This window comes from Dipodomys merriami, unplaced genomic scaffold (assembly GCF_024711535.1).
Source record: "Dipodomys merriami isolate MVZ:Mamm:240054 unplaced genomic scaffold, mDipMer1.0.p SCAF_63, whole genome shotgun sequence".
NCBI classification, from domain to species: Eukaryota; Metazoa; Chordata; class Mammalia; order Rodentia; family Heteromyidae; genus Dipodomys; species Dipodomys merriami.
The window spans coordinates 63803-89763 of NW_027206213.1; the positions used below are offsets into that span (position 1 = coordinate 63803).

The 25961-nt window shown below is 41.8% G+C and overlaps 1 protein-coding gene across 1 annotated transcript; it reads right to left on the reverse strand.

Moving 5' to 3' along the window:
• Window positions 1–11080: 11080 nt before the first annotated feature.
• Window positions 11081–24413, reverse strand: Pcyox1 (prenylcysteine oxidase 1). The gene is made up of 6 exons (XM_070004454.1): window positions 24262–24413; window positions 23093–23299; window positions 22165–22339; window positions 16764–16975; window positions 16283–16435; window positions 11081–15628 (listed from the first exon to the last, which is right to left on the reverse strand). Exons 1-6 carry the CDS (start codon window positions 24371–24373, stop codon window positions 14970–14972), a joined length of 1518 nt encoding a protein of 505 aa, XP_069860555.1. The 5' UTR covers window positions 24374–24413; the 3' UTR covers window positions 11081–14969.
• Between the last annotated feature and the right edge of the window lie 1548 nt (window positions 24414–25961).

Sequence of the window (25961 nt, forward strand, 5' to 3'; positions counted from 1 at the left end):
TTTCTTGGTTGACTGGTTTCAAGATTTTTTTTTTTTTGCATGAGGATGAAGGAATGTTACAGGATGTAACAGAATGTGGAAACATGGCAAGCCTTTCATTTTTCCACGTTCAGCACAGAACAGAGATAGAGAAGCTACAAACATGACTGTGTTTCTTCTGAGACTTTAGTAACTTCCAATCTACTGTGACTTTTCCATTGTACCGGTTGTGTTCCCAAACCAAAGTGTTTGAGATCATAAGTTTCAGGTTTCAGATTGTGATATGAAGTTCTGCAAAGAGGTCTTATCTGTGTTAAAGAGTCTGCACATACTTTGCTGACTACTGCATGGTTATTCTGTACAGATGGAATATTGTAGATTGGAAGCCAAAATTAGTCCCTTTAGAATGCCATTTACTACCAACTTCTCTATATTATCTAACATGCTTTTGACTACTAATGGAAGTTTTAGAATGTATTGTCAGATTAGCAGACCTTGTAGCTTCTACCAGCCCTAAAAGTTAAGAAGAACATGTGAAAGCTAAGAATAAACTTCATCACTGTGTTAAATACAACCAACCTGATGTTCCCTACTAATGTATTTGGTAAATGCATTGACTGATGACTTTGTTTTGTTCTGCAGCTATAAAAGTTCATGTACCCTATCTCCCAGAGGATCACATTATTTAGGGTAATCTGAATTCGTGTTCCCAGGTCTGTTCACTTTTATTTTCTAAGAATAAACATTTCCACCACCCAACAACAAATCCTCAAAGAAACAACTGCCCAATAAATAAGTGGGCGAAAGACTTAAAGAGAAGCTTCTCTGAAGAAGAAAGAAGGATGGCCAATAGACACATGAAGAAATGTTCAACATCCCTAGCCATAAAAGAAATGCAAATCAAAACAACATTGAGATATCACCTCACTCCAGTTAGAACAGCAAAAATCAAGAACTCTAAAAACAACAGATGCTGGAGGGGATGTGGACAGAAAGGAACCTTACTTCATTGTTGGTGGGAATGTAAACTTATTCAACCACTTTGGAAAGCAGTATGGAGGTTCCTCAAAAGTCTTCACATAGATCTCCCCTATGAGCCAGCAATCCCACTTTTGGGCATTTACCCAAATGTTTACAAACAAGACCACACTAAAGCTACCAGCACAACTATGTTTATTGCAGCATTATTTACCATAGCTAAGATATGGAACCAACCCAGATGCCCCTCAGTAGATGAATGGATCAAGAAAATGTGGTATATATACACAATGGAATTCTATGCCTCCATCAGAAAGAATGACATTTCCCCATTTGTTAGGAAATGGAAAGGTTTGGAAAAAATTATATTAAGTGAAGTAAGCCAGGCCCAAAGAAGCATAGGTCCCATGGTTTCCCTTATTTGCAATATCTAGTATAGGTATGAGTCAAGCGGAAAAGGTCAGATAATGTGATGTTAGGAAAATGAACCCTTAAATATGTATTTTAATGTTTTCGTTTCTTTCATGCATGTGTTTCTAACGCATTTATAAGATTATTTCTTTGTTGCTTTGTATGTCCCTCCCCCACAGTGTAACCCCCGCTTTCACTATATTTGATGTCAGTATAACATGTGGAGGAGATGGGGACAAACAAGTCGTTTAAGGATTCAGGTGGACCTGTTGCAACAATGAGAAGTACAAAATGTCATGTCAAAACCAACTTTACAATGTCGGTGTGGGGGGGTATAATTGGGTGGGGGGAGGGGGGCTGGGAAGGGAGGTGAAGGGTAAACAAAGGAGGAGGCTGCAATGCTTGGTAAGAAATGTATGCATTATCCTGCCCATGTAATTGTAGCCCCTCTGTACAGTATGTTCTCAAATAAAATAAAATTAAATTAAAAAAAAAAGAATAAACATTTCCTTCATGTCCTTCGAGGCAAGAACTGTATATTAATTTTATAACGTTGATACCTAATTTGGGGCCCCAGAGATGGTCTGTTTTCATAGGTTACTCAGACCATCCCTGAGTAGCAGCATGCATTCTTTGTGCCTAGGGACCATGTCATCCCCTTGGGCAGATGGATGTTGGTGAGACTTACTGGGGCCCAGACCTCATTTTGATTTTTGTTTGTCTCTTTGGTATTCGTGTATATTAATTGTACGAGGTTTTTGGTTGTGATATTGCCATATAGGCATATTATGTACATTCATCAAATTCACCCCCTCTATTACTCTTCCATATCTCCCTTTTGTAATCAGAATGGTGTCATTAATTTATTTTTATCTATGTGTATAATATACTTCAATCATACTCACATCTCATCACACGCCCCTTTCACATCTCCTCTTTCCTTGGTTCCTCCACTCAGTAGTCACTCTTTTAGAACCTTGTCATATTTTTCCCCTTAGGTCTAGATTCTGCATATGAGAGAAAACATGTGAATTTGTCTTTCTCAGTCTGGCTTATTTCGCTTAACATTTTTTTTGGGGGGGTCCAGTCGTGGGGCCTGAACTCTGGGCCTGGGCGCTGTCCCTCAGCTCTTCAGCTCAAGGCTAGCGCTCTACCACTTGAGCCATAGCGCCACTTCCGGCTTTTTTCTTTTTGCTTATATGGTGCTCGGGAATTGAACCCAAGGCCCCAGGCATGCAAGGCAAGGCAAGTGCTCTACCACTGAGCCACCTTCCCAGCCCCTCCCTTAACATTATGATCTACAGAACCATCCATTTTGTCACAAATGACAAAATTAGGAGGCAATGGTAGATCACAACTATAATCCTCAGGAGGCTAAGAATTGAGGATTGTGATTAGAATCCAGCATGGGCTTCTAAGATAAAATAAGAGAGTCTTTTCTCTAAAAAAACAGAAGTGGAGCTCTAGATCAGTGCCATCTTTGAGTGAAAAAACTCAGGAACAGCACCTGAACCCTGAGCTCCAGCCCCAGTACTGGCACAATAAAACAAAAATTCCAAGTTTTAGAGCCCACTTTAAATCTACTAAAAGGAATTCTCTTTGGGGGACACATCTATTTTAGATCCAAACCCCCTAAAACCAAAACAACAGGATGTCTTCCTACTAAGGAGTAGAGAAGATTAACTGAGTCCAAGCAATTGGATTGTTGTGTTACTATTAATATTGGAGACAATAAAATAGAATACATTTCTGAATCGAGTGGCCAGTTCATTGCAGCTGCCTGTATTTCCTGCCCCAGCACAATCTGTCCTAACAACAAACTTTCCTGCAAATGTGGCTGCATTCCCCACAGTAGGTGACTTAATACACACACACACACACACACACACACACACACACACACACACACACACACACTTTTTTTTTTTGTCATTCATGAGGCTTGAACTCTGGGCCTGGGTGATATCCCTAGGCTCTTCAGCTCAAGGCGAGCGCTCTACCCCTTGAGCCACAGCACCACTTCCAGTTTTCTGATGGAAATTGCAGATAAGAGTCTCATGGACTTTCCTGCCCAGGCTGGCTTTGAACCGCAATCCTCAGGTCTCAGCTTCCTGAGTAGCTGGGATTACAGGTGTGAGCCACTGGCTCCCAGCATGACTTAGCAATATTTATCCACCACTTGAACTATAAGCGTTAATATGAATAGCTTTGTAGACTCAATCTGGCCTGAAGGTCCCAAGGCTAGAAGGTCTAGAAGGTCAGGAAAGCTATATGACGTATATATTCATACCTCAGAGAAACTAATGTTGATTCTCGTATGAGATACACAGATGTTTTTTTTGTTTTTTTTGTTTTTTTTTTTTTTTTGGGTCTGGTCGTGGGGCTTGAACTCTGGGCCTGGGCGCTGTCCCTCAGCTCTTCAGCTCAAGGCGAGCGCTCTACCACTTGAGCTACAGCGCCACTTCCGGTTTTCTGGTGGTTTATTGGAGATAGGAGTCTCATGGTCTCTCCTGCCCGGGCTGGCTTTGAACCGCGATCCTCAGATCTCAGCCTCCTGAGTAGCTAGGATTACAGGCATGAGCCACCAGCGCCCGGCACACAGATGTTTTGGGTTGACTCTTTCTGTAGAAATTGTACAAAGGTGATAGTGGTAACAATATTAGTACCAATACTAATATTTAATAATATATTTAATCAAAATTGACCAAATGTTACATCCAAACGAGACTTCACTGGAGATAAAGATTCTGGACTGGAAATTTTAGGAAAAATGAAATTTCATGTTATTAAAACAAGTCATCCTTAGAAAAGGCCTCACTTTCAAACATAGAACATAGAGAGATTATGTTATTTCAGAAAGAGAAAAAGTGGCAAAACTTTTTTTTTTAATTATGTATTAGGGCTGGGAAAGTGGCTCAGTGGTAGAGTGCTTGCCTTGCATGCATGAGGCCCTGGGTTCGATTCCTCAGCACCACATAAGCAGAAAAAGCTGGAAATGGCGCTGTGGCTCAAGTGGTAGAGCGCTCGCCTTGAGCTGAAGAGCTGAGGGACAGCGCCCAGGCCCAGAGTTCAGGCCCCACGACAGACAAAAAAAAAAAAGCCCAGCGCTGGTGGCTCAAGCCTGCAATCCTAGCTATTCAGGAGGCTGAGATCTGAGGATGTAGCCCAAGCAGAAAAGTCCGTAAGACTCTTATCTCCAATAAACCAGTAGAAAACCGAAAGTGGTGCTGTGGCTCAAGCAGTAGAGCGCTGGCCTTGAGCTAAAGAGTGCAGGGACAGCGCCAAAGCCCAGAGTTCAAGCCCCACACTGACAATAAATAAATATATAAATAAATAATAAATATTATGTATTAAAAGAATGAATAAAATGCCAGGTGCTGGTGGCTCACACCTGTAATCCTAGCTAGTCAGGAGTAGCTAGATCTCATGAGGCTAAGATCTCAGGATCACGGTTAAAAGCCAGCCAGGGCAGGAAAGTCCATGAGACTCTTATCTTTAATTTACTGCCAGAAAAACCAGAAGTGGTGCTACGGCTCTAGTGGTAGAGCACTAGCCTTGAGCTGAAGAGCTCAGGGACAGCGCCCAAGCTGAGAGTAGAAGCCCCATGACAAAAAAAAAAAAGGATAAAATATACTAGGCAAAGTCTATAAGACTAATCCCAAACTCAAAGGTGGCAAAGAGCATTTAGCTTAACTCAACTATGGTCACTGACAATGTTAATAAAATGGACTCTGAAGTAGCCATAACCAATGAACACTTCTCGGTGTAGATACTAAGGCCAATGATCTGGTGAAGTTTCATGGAAAAACCTCAATCATTGAAAATAATAGATGGAACTTATAAGGTATTGCACCTTAAAAGTCCATTTTTCCTGGTTAAATGAAGCATAGATTATATTATATTCCACAAAACAGCCAATATTTGGAAAAACAAATGTGCTTATGCCCTCAAAATCTAGGTTATGCCCTCACAAATCTATCCTTATGGTTTTACTACTACATGGTACATGCAGAAGGGACAATTTTATTTTGGAAAGAATTGAAAATGACACTGTGACCAGGCCCCAGTGGCTCATGGCTCGTACTATAATCTTAGCTACTCAAAAAGCTGAGACCTAGAGGGTCAAGGATCAAAGTGTGCCCAGGTTAAAAAAAAAAAAAAAGTCCATGTGACATTATTTCCAAAACTAACTAGCAAAATAAGCTGGGCTGAAGGCATGGAGCTATGTGTTAAGTGATTGACACCAGCTGAGCAAGCTCAAGGACCTCAGTTCAAACCCTGCTACCATGAAAAACAAAAAATGAGGGGGCTGGGAAGGTGGCTCAGTGGTAGAGTGCTTGCCTTGCCTGCATGAGGCCCTGGGTTCGATTCCTCAGCACCACATAAGCAGAAAAAGCCAGAAGTGGCGCTGTGACTCAAATGGTAGAATGCTTGCTTTAAGCTGAAGAGCTGAGGGACAGTGCCCAGGCCCAGAGTTCAGGCCCCATGACTGACCCAGAAAGAGAGAGAGAGCGAGAGCGAGAGAGAGAGAGCGAGCGAGAGAGAGAGAGAGAGAGAGAGAGAGAGAGAGAGAGAGAGAGAGAGAGAGAGAGAGAGAGAGAGAGAGAGAGAGAGCTGGGAATGTGGCTTAATGGTAGAGTGTTAGTGCTTCATAAAGAACAAGCCAGAAGTGGTCTAAGGCTCAAATGGTAAAGTGCTAGCCTTGAGCAAAAAGCAGCTCGAGGACAGTGCCCAGGCCCTGAGTTCAAGTCCCAGGACTGGCAAAAGAAAGAAGAAGAAGGAGGAGGAGGAGGAGGAGGAGAAGGGGAGGAGGGGGAGGGGGAAAGAAAGGAAGAAAAGAAGGAGGGAGAGAGAGAAAGAAGGAAAGAAAGAAAGAAAGAAAGAAAGAAAGAAAGAAAGAAAGAAAGAAAGAAAGAAGGTATTGTGCAATTGTCTTGACTTTTTCTGAAATGTGACTATCCATTTACTTCTCCAAACTTGAGTCTGGTATATTAGTAAAGTAATACATCAAATCAAATTATTGAAACAAGTAAGAGTTACAATAATTCTGAGACTGAAAACCAATATTTCTTAGAAATAGCTACTACAGCTGGACACCTGTGGATCATACCTATAATCCCAGCTGAGGAGGCTGAGATCTGAGGATCTAGTTCAAAGCCACCTCAGGCAGAAAAGTCCATGAGACTCTTATCTAGAAGTAGAGCTGTGGCTCAAGTAGTAGAGCATTAGACTTGAACATGAAAGACCAAGGATAGCGCCCAGGTTCCAAATTCAAGCCCTAGAACTACCATGAGGGAGAGAAAGAGAGAGAGACAGAGAGAGAGAGAGAGAGAGAGAGAGAGAGAGAGAGAGAGAGAGAGAGAGCGCTACTCCATACAGTGTTAAAATGTTGAAGCCCTTGATTCAAACTGGCCAGAAGAAAAACTAGAAATGGAAGATAATGAATTATTTGAAATACTCCAAATCATCAAATAAAATATTTCATAGAATTCTGAAGATACAGGGAGAGATAGTAAAGATAGACATGAGAAAAAAAATTTTTATTGGTCAGGATGTCTATTTCTTTATCTGCTACATTTTCTTCTTTAGGTAAGGCTGTAATATTAATGTTTACTAGAAATTGAAGTTGTATCGAGCCACACAAATTTCTTGGCATCTCTAACAATGGACTAATAAGAGATATCACATAAAATAAAGGACTGCATTTTCATATAAAATTATAGCCAGGTGCTGGTGGCTCACACCTGTAATCCTAGCTACTTGAGAGACTGAGATCCGAGGATCACAGTTCAAAGACAGTTCAGGCAGAAAAGTCCATGTGAGACTCTACCTCCAATTAACCATTCAAAAACTGGAAGTGTTGCCGTGGCTCAAGTGGTAGAGCACTGGCCTTGAGCACAAAGAAGCTCAGGGACAGCACCCAGGTCCTGAGTTCAATCAAGCCCCACAACTAATAAATGCTTTAGACTAGCTCCGAGTCTGTTTCATGAATCAACATATCCAAATTTTGAAGGAACTGTCAAAATCCGAGATTGGTTGCACATATTTTAATCCATCATGGCAGCTGCCATCATTGTAGAGAGTGGTGGAGCAGAGCAGCACAGATGGTGGTAAGGAAGGAGAAAGAGAGAGAACAAGAGAGAGAGGGAATTCTTACAGTTGCTATGTTCTTTATTATTTTAACTTTAGGAATAATACTTCTTTTATATGTCACATGTTAAAGGGTAGAAAAGGGGAAAACACAGAAGCAGATTATGATGGCTAATAACATTGTTTGGCAAATGCATTATGATTTTCTTTTGTTCTAAAAGTTCATGTAACCTCTTCTACAATAGAATACATTTGTGTGTGTGTGTGTGTGTGTGTGTGTGTGTGTGTGTGTGTGTGTGTGTGTGTGTGTGTGTGTTGGTCGAGGGGCTTGAACTCAGGGCGGGTCTAGGTACTGTCCCTAAGTTTCTTTCACTCAAGGCTAACCACTTTGAGCCACAGCGCCACATCTGATTTTCTGGTGAGACAAGAGTCTCACAGACTTTCCTGCATGGGCTGGGTTCAAACTGTAATTCTCCAGAGAAACTGAAACCACAGAAGGGAAGACAACTCTAAGTATTAGTAAATTCTAATTAAATGAATTAGTTTTTACTATTGTAGACTTCTTTTGGGATATATTTTGACTTATAAGAATACCAACTTAGAGCTGGGAAGGTGGTTCAGTGGTAGAACGCTTGCCTTGCATGCATGAGGCCCTGGGTTCGATTCCTCAGCACCACATAAGAAAAAAGAAAAAAGCCAGAAGTGGCGCTGTGACCCAAGTGGTAGAGCGCCAACCTTGACCTGAAGAGCTGAGGGACAGCACCCAGACCCCAGAGTTCAGGCCCCACAACCGGACCCCCCCCCAAAAAAAAGAATATCAACTTAAAATGCTGCAGGTTTTTCATTCAACCTACTGTGATTAAATTTTCCAGTAAATTATCTGAAATTCTTTTTTTTTTTTTTTTTTGTCCATTGTGGAGCTTGAACTCTGGACCTGGGCACTGTCCCTGAGCTCTTCAGCTCAAGGCTAGTTGTTAGCCTAATGAGCTCCCTTCTCATAGCTTACTTAGCATGCTCCTTCCCCCTTCCATAGCTTAGCATGCTCCCTTCCTAGGTAACACTAGGCCCATGTAGTAAAGGCAGTAAATAATCAGCCTCCAGCCCCCTTTACCTTGAGTTGGCACTTCTCTGAGGCAGCTACCACCAAATAAGGCAGCAAGAGCCCCTTAGAGTGACCTTCAGGTCTGGACAGCTGCAGGGCCCCTTACCTACTACTTGAGCAGTAGCCATAAATCCTAGTCTACCATGATAAAGCCCCTGGCCCACATGTCCACACCAGAGTCTCCACCTCCTAGCTCCTTCTAGCCCCTCCTAGCTTCAGGAGGTTATATAGGTTGCCTCAGACAATATCCAGCACTTCTTCTCATTTCCCTCTTGTGAGAAGAGTTCTTGCCAGCCCCTTAACCAGCAATAAACCTTTTCTTTGTTCTTTGTATCTGGATGTCTATGTGGTTTTCTGGCAAAGTCTAATATACTCTAACACTAGTGCTATACCACTTTGAGCCACAGTGCCACTTCAGGCTTTCTGGTGGTTAGTTGGAGATAAGAGTCTCACGGACTTTCCTGCCTAGGCTGGCGTTGAACTGCAATCCTCAGACCTCAGCCTCCTGAGTAGCTAAGATTTACAGGCATGAGCCACTGACACCCCCTCTCCCCTGCTAGAATTTATTTATTTGTATGTTTGTTTATGTCGTTCATGGGGCTGGAACTCTGGGCCTGGGCACTATCTCTGAGTTCTTTTGCTCAAGGCTAGTCCTCTACCATTTTGAGGCCCAGCGCCACTTCCAGTTTTCTGGTGGTTAATTGGAGATAAGAGACTCAGACTTTCCTGCCTGCAGTAGCTTTAAATGGTGATCGTCAGATCTTAGCCTCCTGAGTAGGATTATAGGAATAAGCCACCAGTTTCCAGCTGAATTCATTCTTTAAAGGGATTACCCAAAACCAAGTACCTAGGCCTTGACTACTAGGGTTCAGAATAAACTAGAAAGCTGTTTTCCATTGACATGTCTGTTGATGGTTAAGGAGTGTCCCTAACTCAGATAGAGGACATGATCTCATTAGTGAATAAATCTGAATTGGCAATTGTTGGTTTCATGATGTCCCTGGCTTTTAAGATTGGCTTTTGGGGCCTTCTAGGACTGGATGCCAATTAAGTATTTACTACTTCCCTTGATTCTCTCCTTATCTTATTATACTGTCTTCATCTCAGCTTCATCTGGAGTTTCCCATCTTCTTGACATGATTCTGCCCAATTGACTAGGACCAGCTAGAATGTCTCCACCAGTTTACTTTTCACAAGGAACTTTTTTTTTGGGGGGGGGGGGGCGCGGTCCGGTCGTGGGGCCTGAACTCTGGGCCTGGGCACTGTCCCTCAGCTCTTCAGCTCAAGGCTAGCTCTCTACTACTTGAGCCACAGCGCCACTTCTGGCTTTTTTCTTTTTGCTTATGTGGTGCTGAGGAATCTAACCCAGGGCCTTATGCATGCAAGGCAAGCGCTGTACCACTGAGCTACCTTCCCAGCCCATCACAAGGAACTTTTATCATGATTTATTTCCTAACGATCTGACAGCCCTATATTCACATACATATCCTACTGTACCTGTATTTCCCATTCAGTTTTGGAGCCATTAACAGGAATGTACATGTTGGTTTGTGATCTGCAGTCACTGTGACCTGGCACTTAATTGGCCTGTGATCTCATTGTCAACCTCCCAATAGGTTTAGTGGCTTATTTCATTGGTTTAAAAAAAAAAAAAGGACTGGGTTTCCATAATGGCTTTTTTAAAAAGTCTCACAAACTAACATGTAATTTTAAAAAATCATTAATGATTTGGTATAATCTGACTTAATGATTGGTCTCTTAAATGTATTGTTTTCTATTTTACTTCTCTTTCCTAGGAAATATAAAGAAATATGTTAGAAGTCTTGAAGCAGCTTAATAATGACCATTCAGCAGAAAAACTCTCATCTTCTGCAAAAGACCCCTTTTACCATAATGTAAAAACTGGGCCATGTACATTTTCCTATTGTTTTTGGAAATAAACTTTTATAAGCCAAAATGCTTCTTCCAATATTCTGGATACAGAAATAATTAGCTGTTTTTCTATCTCACATGAATTTTTCTATCTCACATGACTCAAGTTTTCTGAATTAAAATGGAACAATGTTACAAAGTGGAAATATGGCAAGGATTTCTTCATGTTCAACACTGAACAGAGAATCTGAAAACATGAATGAGTTTCTTCTGGAATATGAACTCTACTAACTTCCATCTACTGTGACTTTTCTCTGTACTGATTGTTTCCTTAAGCAAAATTGTTTCAAAAGCACAAATTTTGGATTTCATATTATATACATATTAATATATATTATAACATGTCTTGAACTAGAAGACAAATCATCAAATCCATTCATGCTTCACTTGTGCATGTAACCTGAAGGTAATTTTGTAATTATTTTCAGCGTGCTTGCATTATGTGACCAATCACGTGAAATCACAGTTGTAATTTTCCCCTGTGCCATGCTGGTGCTCAGAAAGCTTCAGATTTTGGAGTACTTTGGATAGGGTTATTCACCTTGCACATTCACACAAGTCTAGTACAAAAGAATTAACACACTGGAATAACCACATCATTGTTTATTTTTAACATAATCATTGAGTGGGGAAAACTTTTGAATATTAGAAATAGAATTCAGAGAAAAACATTCCAGTGTATTGTGGCTCTTGGTGTGCACAGAAGAGCAGTGAGAATGCTATCTATAATTGAGTCATCTAGTCCATGACTTTTTCGTTATGACTCACAAGCTCACATGAGAGATGCATGACAGGTGGTTTTGGTCTAAGCCTAACCATTCCAAACCAAGGCTAAGGCCCATTCTTTTTTTTTTTTTTTTTTTTGGGTCCGGTCGTGGGGCCTGAACTCTGGGCCTGGGCACTGTCCCTCAGCTCTTCAGCTCAAGGCTAGCGCTCTACCACTTGAGCCACAGTGCCACTTCCGGCTTTTTTCATTTTGCTTATGTGGTGCTGAGGAATCGAACCCAGGGCCTCGAGCATGCAAGGCAAGCGCTCTACCACTGAGCCACCTTCCCAGCCCCCCATTCTTTTTAAGATCTGGTAAAAAGCCTACAAATCTCCAATCAGTTTAAAACTATGGAGAGTGGTGTATACACAAGTGAATAGGAAGGCTTATTTAAAGCAACACAACAAATGGTGCATACATACAGTAGTTTCTAGCTATAGAAATGTTTACAAAAGATCAGTGAAAGGAATCACACTAGTTTAATCATAATAAGCAGTGTAGATTTAAGGATCTCTAAATCTTAACTGATATTGAGTGTTTGCAATGAAGGACAGACGCTGAATTGTAGAAGTAATTCTCTTACATGTGGCCCCAAGAACAGCAGTATCACCTGGGGATTTCATGGAAATACCATCTTTTGTATTTTACTATATACTTGTTAAGTAGCAAATTCGGAGACTGGTGTCCAGTAATGTTTTATTTACCAGTCTAGGTAATTCTGATGCATACTCAACTCAGTTGGAAAAGCACTGGGGTAGAATTGGCTTCCATTTCTCCCCTGCATTATTTCTACCACTCTTCAGCACAAAGATAAAAGTGATCTCCTAGAGTTAGCAAACCCTGATAGTATGATTCTTTAGTAAGATTATTTGGTGGTAGTGTAATTACTAAAACTACCTAGTAACTGAACCTGAACTTGGAACTAGACAATTTAATCCTCTTTCCTACACACTGGGGACGTGATGCTCTTTCAGCGCTGTTAAAGGAATGAAGGGCAAGCATTGCTCTCACGAAACCCCATTACCAGTAGATGCTAAAGACTGCCCAGGTCAAATTCTCTCAATGGTCTTTTCTCTGTAGAATTGGCAGTCTCAACCAGTATGGATCACACACACTGATTTACTGAGGTTTCAAATGGGGGGGGAAAATCACTCTAGTTTTTCTAAGGGAAAATAAATCTCATATGAAATTGGAAACAAACAAAAGAGCAAATAACCTATCTATTCCTGGAACTGCAGACTCAATAGTATTTATCTTCCACAAGAAAATATTCTCTTTAATACTGTACTTAACATTGAAAGTTTCCCCCCATGATAATCCATTACAAGCCACCAAAAAGATTTAGATTAACCTACTAGAAGCAACAAGTCTAGAAATAAAAGCTTCTAAAGTAATATTTAAAAAAAAAACATTGAAAGTATTTAATATGCTTGATGTACTCATAACTTATTTTAGTTTACAAAAAGGAATTTCAAGGTGGGCACCAGTGGCTCACACCTTTAATCCTAGCTACTCAGGAGGCTGAGATCTGAGGATCGTGGTTTTAAGCCAACTCCGGCAGGAAACTCCATGAGATTCTTATCTCCAATAAACTACTCAAAAAAGCCAGAAGTGGCGCTGTGGCTCAAGTGGTAGAGTGCTAGCCTTGAGCAAAAGATGCTCAAGGACAGCACTTAGGCCCAGAGTTCAAGCCCCAAGGCCAGCAAAAAAAAAAAAAAAATCCAACAAAGAATTTAACAAAAAGATAAGTTTTTGATAAACTGTGATTTCCTGCCTCTGTATCAAATATATTTTGGCAGCTTTATCAGTATATTAACATTCACAATTATAATAGGGAAGAAATAATTTTTTTACCAAGAATCAATGTTCTCTTAACACCATTTTGCTAAAGTAGTTATTGTCACAATGGTGAAGTCATTTTTTGTAATAGTATGTGATCACAGCCCGTTATTCAGAAGCTCCATGTGTTCTGTTCTGCCAGTGGCTGTGATATCAGACACGATCTTTGTATGCTAGATGTAGAACTGTGTTCCTCAAGGTTGGCTACATAAGAAAAGCTGTGAGCCCCAAAGCTGACTTGGATATGCCGTAATTTTAGCAACCAACTTCTCATACTACAGCAACTGAAGTTTTCTTTCTAGGGACACAAGCTACATTTGGACATGCTTGGTGTCACTGCCAATACTCTGCTCTAATGCAACTAATCGGGGATTATCAATGTTGCTGCACCTATTAACACTGTCAATACTTCTTACTATCTAATGAGAACTTTATTAAGTCATTCCTTCTGAAATGGATTTACTGTGATAATTCTTTGGGTTCTCAGAACTTTGAGGGGAGTCACTAAAAACCCACTGTAAACATTTTAAACCCATATACAAGATTCTCACAATTCTAGCTGCATATTGGGAATTCATCAAAGCTATAATACCAAGATCCTATCCTCAATCCATTAAACCCCAATTCCTGGTTGTGGGGGCCTAAAAGCAATTTTAAAACTCCTTGGGGATGGGGATAAAGTTAATATGGTATAGTAATTACCCAACAGAAGTATGGTATAGAGTATCCAGAACATGAAGGGACAAAAAAAAAAAAAAAGAATTACTACATGACTTAGCACTAGAATGCCAGTTTCTTAATTCAATGGACCATGTTTACTTTCCATTTCACTGGAGATTTCTATATGAAATTTTAAAGATTACACGCCTAAGACTTGAATGTTACACCTACTAAAATAAAGACAGAAGCAATCAAAAGATCACATTCTGAAAGTCAAGGCTTTAGGCACAGGCACAGTTCCATTAAAGAGGTATAAGCTGGGAATGTGGCCCAGTGGTAGAGTGCTTGCCTAGCATGCATGAAGCCCTGGGTTCAATTCCTCAATACCACATAAACAAAAAAAGCCAGAAGTAACGCTGTGGCTCAAGTGGTAGAGTATTAGCTTTGAGCTAAAGAAGCTCAGGGACAGTGCCCAGTCTCTTGAGTTCAGACCCCAAGACCAGCAGAAAAAAAAAAAAGTTATAAATTACTGATAGCCAGGCTTTAAAAAAAAAAAAATCAAGTGTTGAGTCATTTTACCTAACTAAAGATCATTCCAGCTATAAACTAATTAGTCCCATCCTAAGGTATTTTAAGTTACTCAAGTGTTCATCTTAAACTACTCCAGTTTTAAACAAAACCAGAGCCTCATATCCAACCTACTCAATCAGAATCTCCAACAGTAAGCCTAAAAGTCCATTTTTATGAACTCCAGGTGATTTTTATGATGAGACAATCTTGGAAATCACTACCCATGGATATTAAAAGAACAGTTCAGGGGCTGGGAAGGTGGCTCAGTGGTAGAGCGCTTGCCTTGCATGTCTGAGGCCCGGGGTTCGATTCCTCAGCAAAAAGAAAGAAGTCGGAAGTGGCGCTGTGGCTCAAGTGGTAAAGCGCTCGCCTTGAGCTGAAGAGCTGAGGGACAGTGCCCAAGTCCAGAGTTCAGGCCCCACGACCGGACCCAAGGGAAAAACAAAAAATTAAAAGAACAGTTCAGTTGTGGAGATGGGCTAAGAGTTATCCTTTGAACCTTGTATCATCTTAGGATCCATAGGCATTGCTTTGTTGAACAATTATAATGGCAGAATAACTGATTCCAAAACCTTTGCTCAAATTTTGCTCTTCTTGCCAGTGATACTCAGTGGGAAGCAGAGGGGGAAAAGAGAGTATCATTCACAGCTCCGATTTTAGTTTCTCATACAAGTTGTCTTGGTCAATCATGTGCGTGTGGCCATTCCAACGGTGATAGGCAAGCAGAGCAGCATTGTAGCCTGCAATGGCACTCATTTCCATGGCACTTGCTGCACTCTCTATGCCATTGAGGTAATAGAGCTGATCGTGGAGGATGATGGGAGGGCACTTCTCCGGGGGTGTGTAGTAAGGATAGGCAAGCCATGGCTTCCTCACCGCATAATCATAGGACAAGAAGAGCGTTGTAATTTGTTCTTTAGTAAGAATTTCTCGGGAAAAGGTCTTCCAAACTTGTGTTCCATCTGTTGATGGTGGAGGATGTTCTTTTCCTTTGACAGAGTTCACAATTCCAAGACTGTTGATGAACATATCTGAATTATCGGTGATTAAAACAGTAGAAAGACCAAACTGATCTTTGGCTCTGGAGCTGAATAGAGTTGAATTCAATTCACCTTTAACAAAAGTTGTCACTATTTGTTGGTAATTCTGGTGGAATTCTTCAATTGGAGGATCAAAGTTGAGGAAAGCTATATTGGCTATCTTTTGACTCAATGGAGTGGCCACCAAGACAATGTCATAAAAATCTGATTTGGTCTCAGATCCACTTTTATAGGCCACTTCATACATTTTTGTGGGATTTCCTACAGAAATAAGGAAGCATACATTTCTTAGTGTTTCTAACTACAGAAACTACATTTTTATAAGTTCTAAAAATAATTCTATAACTTGTAATATTTCTCTACAATTCTAAAATGGGAGATTTATACCTTAAGATACTGCCTCATCCAATTTTACAACACTGAAGGTAAGTGCCTAATGTTAGTAACTACATTTTTTTTTTTTTTTTTGGTCGGTCCTGGGGCTTGAACTCTGGGCCTGGGCGCTGTCCTTCAGCTCTTCAGCTCAAGGCGAGTGCTCTACCACTTGAGCTACAGCGCCACTTCTGGTTTTCTGGTGGTTTATTGGAGATAAGAGTCTCACAGTCTCTCCTGCCCGGGCTGGCTTTGAACCGCGATCCTCAGATCTCAGCCTCCTGAGTAGCTAGGATTACAGGCGTGAGCCACCAGCGCCCGGCTTACATATTTTCTTTTGAGTATGAAAATAGTTTATATTTTATATCCAAAGAGTCATGCCACTGCACTTGAGCACATTTGGGAATATTTTTACAAAGAAGAATATAAACAATTTAAAGTTCAATCATCTAGAACTGAATCCTAGATGCCAGAAGACAAGTTTTTCTCCCTAAGCAATCTTTTCTGCAGACGCAACTAGGAACCATAAAACTTCAAACTCACCTCTCTGCTTGGTCTTTGTTTTATCCTCTACAGATAATACTGAGCCAGATATAAGATTGGCTTTGGATGCCTGAATAAGCCGTGAACAAACAACTTTATTGCCACCTTCCACAGCCCAAAGGTTCGAATCAGCAGCAGTCATTGATACTGCTCCTGTTGGCAGGAGGAAAAATGTTATAATTCTGACTTTATATATAACCCTCTACCCACTTTCCCTTCTCAATTAAATGTTCTACTCCAAATGTTCGAGACACTGCCCAAATGACTTTTAGAGGTAAAAAATCTTGCCCAGATTACAGCACTGAGCTAGTAAAAACTACTAAAAGACCCCTCTCCCTGAAAAAATACTTGTCTAAAAGTATATAATATGAGATTATGAGAAAGAAAATTTTCAACCTATTGCCTAAAGTCAGAAGTCACCATAATGTTAACTAAGTCCCTCTGTGTATAATGTTCAATAGTTTTCCAAGCCTAGGCTTACCCACAAAGGCATTGAGATCTGTGCTTTGGCCAAAATTGATCCTCATAATAGGAGCAATCATTTCACTGAGGAATTTCTCAGAGAAGCCGGCTTTCTGCAAGTTTTCTTGAAGTGTTTGATTAACCAGTACAAGGTAGTCATCTCCTCCGATGGCATGTAGTAGCTTTTCTACACTACTGAAGGCATAGTCATGAGACTGGTAGCGGTAAATCCTTTTGAAAAGAAAAGAAAAGGCCATAAAATATCAGGTTAGATAAATGGAAAGAAGACATGTAAAGAGGATACACAATATCTTAAGAATCAAACTAAGCTAGGTGCCAGTGGCTCACACTTGTAATCCGAGCTACTTAGGAAGCTGAGATGTGAGGATCACCCTTCAAAGCCAGCCTGGGTAGAAAAGTCCTTGTGAGACTCTTATCTCCAATTAACCACTCAAAAACCAGAAGTGGCACTATGGCTCAAAGTGGTAGAGCATAAGACTTGAACAAAAGAGCTCAAAGACAGTGCCCAGGACCTGAGTTAAGCCCCACAACCAACCAAAATAAATAAATAAATAAATAAAATCATTCTGATGCCAGATATGGGGCAATCACCTGCAATTCCCACACTGAAAGGATGAGGCAGGAAGATTTCAAGTTCTGGGTCTAGCTGGGCTGTATTGAAAGACTTTGTCTGATAAAAAGAATCAAACTGAATCTCATGTTTCTTGTTTTTGTTTTTGTTTTTTTTTGGGTCCGGTCATGAGGCTTGAACTCTGGGCCTGGGCGCTGTCCCTCAGCTCTTCAGCTCGAGGCTAGCGCTCTACCACTTGAGCCACAGCGCCACTTCCCGTTTTTTTCTTTTTTTGCTTATGTGGTGCTGAGGAATCGAACCCAGGGCCTCTGGCATACAAGGCAAGCGCTCTACCACTGAGCCACCTTCCCAGCCCCAATCTCATGTTTCTTTAGCATGCGTTTTTACCTATTATGTGAGACACAGCTCAATCACCACCTTCCTAGATCTCGCAGAAGCTCCTGGCACACCCTCTCCTTCGACTTGCTTAGAAGTCTCCTGTTCTCTATATGCAGTCTTCTTTTTTTTGTATTAATACAGTCCCTAGGAGCACCTTCAAAGCAATGGGTATGCCAGGCGCTGGTGGCTCACACCTGCAATCCTAGCTATCAAGGAGGCTGAGATCTGAGGATCATGGTTCAAAGCCAGCCCGGGCAAGAAAGTCCGTGAGACTCTTATCTCCAATAAACCACTCGAAACCAGAAGTGGTGCTGTGGCTCAAACAGTAGAGCACTCGCCTTGAGCTGAAGAGCTGAGAGACAGCGCCCAAGCCCAGAGTTCAAGCCCCACAACCAAGCAAAAAAAAAAAAAAAACAGCAATGGGTATATCCTGTTCTCATTCTTTCTATCTTCTAGTAACCTGAAGTCATGTCTAAAATAACATTTATGTTTCCACCAGGGTTTTTTTTTTTTGTTTTTTTTGGGGGGTCCGGTCGTGGGGCCTGAACTCTGGGCCTGGGCACTGTCCTGCAGCTGTTCAGCTCAAGGCTAGCGCTCTACCACTTGAACCACAGCGCCACTTCCGGCTTTTTTCTTTTTGCTTATGTGGTGCTGAGAAATCGAACCCAGGGCCTCATGCATGCAAGGCAAGCGCTCTACCACTGAGCCACCTTCCCAGCCCTCCACCAGGTTTTATCTATCTGAAATAAAAAATAATTGGCCAGCCGGGCGCTGGTGGCTCACACCTGTAATCCTAGCTACTCAGGAGGCTGAGATCTGAGGATCGCCATTCAAAGCCAGCCCGGGCAGGAGAGACCGTGAGACTCCTATCTCCAATAAACCACCAGAAAACCGGAAGTGGCACTGTGGCTCAAGTGGTAGAGCACTCGCCTTGAGCTGAAGAGCTGAGGGACAGCACCCAAGCCCAGAGTTCAAGCCCCACGACCGACAAAAAAAAAATAATAATAATTGGCCAATCCAAATACTGAATGTGCTATCTCAGTTCAATTAGTCCCAAAGTTAAAGATTTTTCATTTCTCCATTCTACTTCTCTCTCACGTAGGAAACCTTACCAATCTCTTGTTTCTCCATTCTACTCATTTGATTGTGTCAGGATTGAGTCTCATACAAGTAAAATGAGTAACTGATTACTTGATTCTTGTTACTTTTCTTTGAAGTATTTATGATTCTCCCAAAAGCTCGAAAATACTTCTACTTTGTCATCTATTTATCCAACTAGTTTTCACAACTAAATATTTAAAGTCTGGAGCATCTAATCTGACACTAAAAAGAGAAGAGAAAGAAAATTTTGGGAGGAAAAAAAGAATAATTGTGGGTGTTAAAGTAAAGCATATCAAGTATAAAAAAAAAAAACCTTTATCCTAATTGCAAAGAAACAAAGTGCAGGGGTTTGTGTAAAGGTAGCATGACAATTAGAAGGCATGCGTGCATTGGCACGCGCGCACGCACACACACACTCACACCTGATCCAATACATGCTCAACCTGATCTATATATGCTTTACATATAGTCTTCCAGCTCTGTAGGAGTTCTTCCTTACCTTTGAAATATACTTCCCACTGCAAGCTTGGAACAACTACCCTTCTTTGAGGAAACCTGAGTCTCATCTGCACTGTAAAGTCCTAACTTCCTGGTCACAGGAATGGCAATATCTCCAAAAGTCTACAAAACTTAACATCAATGGCATTTGCTCAGTACTTATATATCACTTCATATGGGCTTTTCAGAAAACATCCCTATTTCTCTGCACTTTATGGGTTTGATAAAACATTTTGATGTAGCTGGGCGCCAGTGGCTCACACCTGTAATCCTAGCTACTCAGGAGGCTGAGATTAAGGATTGTGGTTCAAAGGCAGACAGGCAAGAAAGTCCATGAGAGTCCTATCTCCAATAAACTACTCATAAAAAGCCAGAAGTGGTGGTGTAGAGCACTAGCCTTAAGCAAAAGAAGCTCAGGGACAACGCCAAGGCCTACCAAAGTTCAAGCCCCAAGAGCAGGAAAGAAAAAAACAAACAACAACAAAAGTTAGAAAAATTAGTGCAGGTAGTGGTTCAATACGTAATTTTTCAGGTTGCAAGTAGTAGAACAAGAAGCTAACAGATGGACTGAGAAGGGGGCTCAGTGGTAGAGCGCTTGCCTTGCATGCATGAGGTCCTGAGTTCGATTCCTCAGCACCACATAAGCAAAAAGAAAAAAGCCGGAAGTGGCGCTATGACTCAAGTGGTAGAGCGCTAGCCTTGAGCTGAAGAGCTGAGGGACAGTGCGCAGGCCCAGAATTCAGGCCCCACGACCGGACCCAAAAAATAAAATAAAATACAATAAAGAAGCTAACAGCTATGCCCAACAGGCAACTAGGTGAAACAAAGGAAGGAAAACGTGTAAAAGACAGATCCCTCTCAGTAGTCACAGGAGAAGTGTTTATATGGAGGCTCTTTCTAAAGAAAACTGTCTTAAAAAAAAAAATAAGGGACAATGCTATAACCTTTTCAATACTACCTATAATAGCCAACTCAATAACTGACAATGATAGCAGCCCATTAAATAACCTACAAAAACAAACAAAAAAAGACATATTCCCTATCTCCTCCTGACTCAGCTGCAGCCTCATTTAATCAAGTCACTTAAAAAAAGGTCTGCTGGAGGAGACAAGACCAGACACAAACCCCTTATAAACAGTGTTGTAACTGTTGCATAAGACCAGATGCAGGGGCTAGGAATGTGGCCTAGTTAGAGTGCTTGCCTAACATGCTTCAATGAAGCCCCAGGTTTGATTCCTCAGTATCAGATACACAGAAAAAGCCGGAAGAGGCACTATGGCTCAAGTGGTAGAGTGCTAGCTGAAAAGCTCAGGGACAGCACCCTGGCCTAGAGTTCAAGCCCCACGACCAAAAAAAAAAAAAAAAAAAAAAAAGACCAGATGAACTAGAAAAAATATTACCAAAATAAAACATATAATTAGCCAGTGCTTTCTGCTAATTAGATTGCCTATACAGTCTTTTTCTTCTCAGATGACATTTGTATAACTCTCAACATTTATTCATTTAATCTATTTAAGAAACATTTATGGAAAATGTCTTTGAGTCAGGCAATGGTCTAATAAGGATAGAGAAGTCAACACCACAGAGACAAAAACAATCACTAACCACAGAAAGTTTGTGTTGTAACTGAGGGAAGAAGCAATAAAAAATTAATTAAGTGCAAATAAGCTACACTGCAGGTAGTATTAATAAAAATAAATTAACCTGGGCACCAGTGGCTCATGCTTGTAATCCTAGCTCAGCAGGCTAAGATCTGAGGATTGTGGTTTGAAGCCGGCCTGGGCAAGAAAATTTGTGAGACTACAATTAGCCACCAAAAAGCTAGAAGTGGAGCTGTGGCTCAAGTGGTTGAGTGCTAACCTTGAGCACAAAATCTTAGGACAGTGCCTGGACCCTGAGTTCAAGTCTAGCAATGCATGAAGTTGGAAGGTTACAATGTTCAAGAAGATGGTTTAAAAAAAAAAAAATTGACCTGAGAAAAGAAGGTCACATCTGATAAAGGTGAAGAATGTAAGGATATAAAGATTGAGGTCACACAAACATCTAAGAGTGAGAGGGTAAAGACTATACAGAAGAAACCTGCCTGGCATCTTCAAGAAAGTCAGGCCAGTGCAATTAAAGCAGACATCCAGAAAAGTAAAATAATAAGAGAACCTAGAATTTATCCAGAATGGTGGGTGAGGACCTCTAATCATCTGTTGCTCCATGAAAGCAATGAGAACATTGGCAAAAATTGTCAGCATTAGAATGAACACATAGCTCAGAGGTGGAGCATTTGCCTACTATGTACAAGACCCTGAGTTTAATATTCAGCACTTCAAAAAGGAAAGAGAAAGCTAGGGGCTGGTGGCTCATGCCTGTTATCCTATCTAATCAGGAGGCTGAGAGCTGATGATCACAGTTCAAAGCTAGCCTAAGTAGGAAAATCTGCAAGATTCTTATTTCCACTAAAATAAAATAAAATAAAATAAAACCTGGAAGTGGAGCTGTGGCACAAGAAGTACAGCACTAACTTTGAGCAAAAGAAGCTAAGGGACAGCACCCAGGTCCCCCGATTTCAATCCCTAGGACCAGAACAAAAGAAAAAGAAAAGAGAGAAGGGAAAAATATGAAAAACTGCTACCTGAATTCTTCCTACCTAGGATAGTAGTGGTAACAAATTAAGTTTAAATTCTTGGGAAATTACAGTCACGAGCCACTATGCCAGCCCTGGTCTGCATGTTTTCTACAAGGTATTTTATTTAATATCTTATGAAAAGGGCTGGCAGTTAGGTAGAGAACTGCTCCAAGAAAATCCCAAAACTTCACCAAAAAAAAAAAGTCATAGGTTAAATGAAAGGAAAAAAATTACCTCATAAATTTGTCTAACACATCTTCTACCCACATATGCATTCGAAGGGACTGAAATCCATAACGCCAAACGAGTTTAATCATGTTGATTATAAACCAGCTGCTCTCTTCAAATACCAGATTCTCTCCATTGTACACTCCCATTAAGCCCCCAGAAGCTGGAATAGTAGAAAGGCCTGCAAAAACAGAGCAAGGGTAGGTAAGTGGTGATACACTTACACTCACTGCACTATCCAAAAGCAGATGCGCTACAAGATGGGTCAGAAGATCACACAGATGTATCAAATTAGACCTCCTATTCTTAGCCATGGAGAACATGGAAGCATCCACAAGCAATGTAGAAGGCAGATGAGGGAGAAAAGAGGCACTCCCTTTCCAATTTTATATCTTGCTTTGCAAAACTGGACATTTCAGGCTACTGGAAGGAGGCCAAAATTACACATTATTCCCAGAGGAAAGGGCCTGCCGAGGCCTGCTATACTTCCTTTGTAACCTGTCCAGCTCCTCTGCTGGCAGGGCAACAGTCAGACCTCCCCAGTGCTGGGCACACGTTTGTAGGCATAGCTGTGTGAATGACTTTGAACTAGTCTCTCCTAGCATCTCATTTTCTCAGCCCTAAAACAAGCACTCGAAGGTTTCTGCTCAAAACTCTGATTCTTCAGTACAAACCCAACAGCCACCATCCCCAACCCCTCCCCCATGTCTGTAATTCCAGATAACTGAAGAGCCAGATACCTAGTGTCCCATTACAGGAGAATGGCTTCCAATGAAGCCAGTACTACTGCTAACTGAACAGTAAAGACAACACTTTTGAACAACTTCTCCATAAAAATACAATTAATGAAACAGAAATGTTTCAGTTCTCTGAATGGGAAAACTATGGTAACAGTCACACAGAAATCTGCTTAACTCTAACCAAAATTACATACCCAGGTCTTTGACAAAACGCTTCATGTGCAGATTTAAAGGATGGATGACTGACCCTCCAGCCTCATAGTCATGTCCTTGAACCGACAAAGTGGCCAGACGACCTCCAACCACTTCTCTTTCAAACACATCAATCTTCACATCTTTCCCAAATTTTTGCCGAAGGTAATAGGCTGCTGAAGTGCCTCCAATTCCAGCTCCAACAATTGCTGAAAGAGGAGAGGGAAAAAGGAAGTTTTCTTTTTTCTTTTTCCCTCTCGCCAGTGTGAGGTTTGTTTTTGAAAGATCATTAACTAACAATAGAGGTTACTCAAGACTACAACCCACAATTAGGCAACCCTGGGGGAAGGAAGACTTCTGGGCTGAAGACAGAACTCTCTGAATGTGGACAGTCCCTCTTCCCAGTCAAAAGAGGTAGTAGATTTAAATTACAAACGGACATTCATTATAATTTTTTTTACTCAGATGTCCAAGATTCTCACGGGTCTTTGTGGAGGCACCAAAGGTACCTGCACACCCCTCTTGCTGGACGGTTCTGGTACGCATTTTAAATAAAGTGGCCGCCATGTTCGCCTAGCTTTGTTCTTTGTCTCAATATGGACCCAATGTGGAATTAATGATCCCTAAGGGCACAGCTTTAATGGGAGAGAAGGGGGAGCAGGAAGCAACAATGCAAGGCGAGAGAAAGGAGAAAGCTCAGAGATGGTTGTGGTAGTTACAGCAACCCTGGGGGAGAAAAAAAAAAAAACCCTGCACGCCTGAGGCCTCTGTGAACCGATCTCGGTACAGCCGAGACAGGAGAGGTGGTTCCCACCAGTCAAGGGACCAGCCCGGGTGGGCTTGTTTGCGCTTGCTGGGCGTGCAGGGTGTGCGGGCATTAGATATCCCTGCCCAGTGGGAGCGGCCTGGTGCTCCTGGACCAGCTAGAATTGGCCTCACAAAGGCCTGGGGCTGTAGGGACACTTGGTCCTCACTCCCATCAGGCCCCAAAGCAGGCATCAATCCACCGCAGGGAAAGTACGATCCTGCCCGTAAGAAGATGGAAAGCCACCCCGAATGGGATCCTCCGCGGCGAGCCCGGTGCGCCCATTAGTCCCGATTTGGGTCTCGGCTCTGAGACCGAGGCGCATAAAGCTCCAGCGCCCGCCCGCGCCATCCCCTTCTGGCCTACCGATCTTCTCCGGCGGGGCCCGCGACTCGGCGCTCGCAAGGCACCCCCAGCTGCACAGAAGCAGCCCCAGCCCCAGCGAGGACGAGGCGAGCTCGGGAGCGAAGCGCACCATGGCCTCCCCGAGCGCTGCAGACTGCCTCCAGGTCCCCGCAGTCCTCGCCCACTAGAGCTTCCGTGCGCTCGCTAGCCCCGCCCCGAGCCCATAGCTCCGCCCGTGCTCCGCCCCGTTTCCGATCCGGTACGCCCGGACCCCGCCCAGGTTAGGCACAAGCCACACGCCCCGCCTCCCCCCTGTCCCTGCCCCTGCCCGGCAGACCCAAGGCCAGGTCCCTTCAGTCCTCAGGCTGCTCCCTACTCTGCGCCACTCCTCTCTGTGTCTCTCTGTCTCTCTGTCTCTCTGTCTGTCTCTGTCTGTCTGTCTGTCTGTCTCTCTCTCTCTCTCTCTCTCTCTCTGCTAGTACTGTACCTACCACTTGAGTCACAGTTGTACATCTGGCCTTTATTTTGGTGGTTAATTGGAGATCAGAGTCTCACAGACTTTCCTACCCTGTCAGAACCCAGCCTCCTGAATGGCCAGAAATACAGGCCTGAACCACCATATCTAGCTAATTTTTTTTCTTTCTCCTTTTTTTTTTCTTTTCTTTTCTTTTTTTTTTTTTTTTGTCAGTCATGGGGCTTGAACTCTGGGCCTGAGCACTGTCCCTCAGCTCTTCAGCTCAAGGCGAGCGCTCTACCTAATTTTGTTCTTGACAGACTTTTACCAGCCAGTACCTCAAATCTACATGAGGAACTTTTACCAAGGAGAATTCCTCTACCATTTATCTGTCTTCCCACCATTTGCTACTCCTAGAGACTCAAAATCTTTTTCCTTTGTCTTGTCACATCTCTAAAAATCAACAATTCTTTGCTGAAGATGCTCTATAAGCCTGAATTCAAAATCAAATCTCTTAGAGATTTACTCATTTTCCTGGGTATTTTCCTTGTTTACATTGTTAAATTTTATTTATTTATATTTTTTGTTTACTTTTATCTAGTTACTATGGGGTTTTTTTTTGTTTTTTGTTTTTTGTTTTTTTTTTTGGTCCGGTCGTGGTGCCTGAACTCTGGGCCTGTGGATTGTCCCTCAGCTCTTCAGCTCAAGGCTAGAGCTCTACCACTTGAGCCACAGTGCCACTTCCGGCTTTTTTCTTATGTGGTGCTGAGGAATCGAACCCAGGGCCTCAGGCATGCAAGGCAAGCACTCTACCACTGAGCCACCTTCCCAGCCCAAAATAGTTTGCTTTGTTTTTATTTTTTATTTTTGTGCTGGTCTTAGCACTCAATTACTATGTTTTTTTATTAGTAAGGTCTGTCCCAACCAAGAACTCCAAAGGAAAAAAGAAAAAAAAATTCCTCTCATACGTACTGATGCCATAATATAGAAAATTGTACGCACTAAAAAGAATGTTTGGTCTAAAACTATGTTCCTAATATGATTGAGAAAACCTGGTGGCTGAATACTGAATATAAGCTGATCCTGTTTCTGTAATTACACTACTCTCATTTAAAAACAAACAAAAAGTAACAAGTATAGAATATTATAAATTGCTGGAGGTATAATTCACTGGTAGAGCACTTGCTTAGCACACATAGACCCTGAGTTCAATACCAGCATGTGAGAAAAATAAAAAAAGAACAACAGTAACAACTATGTGAATGGA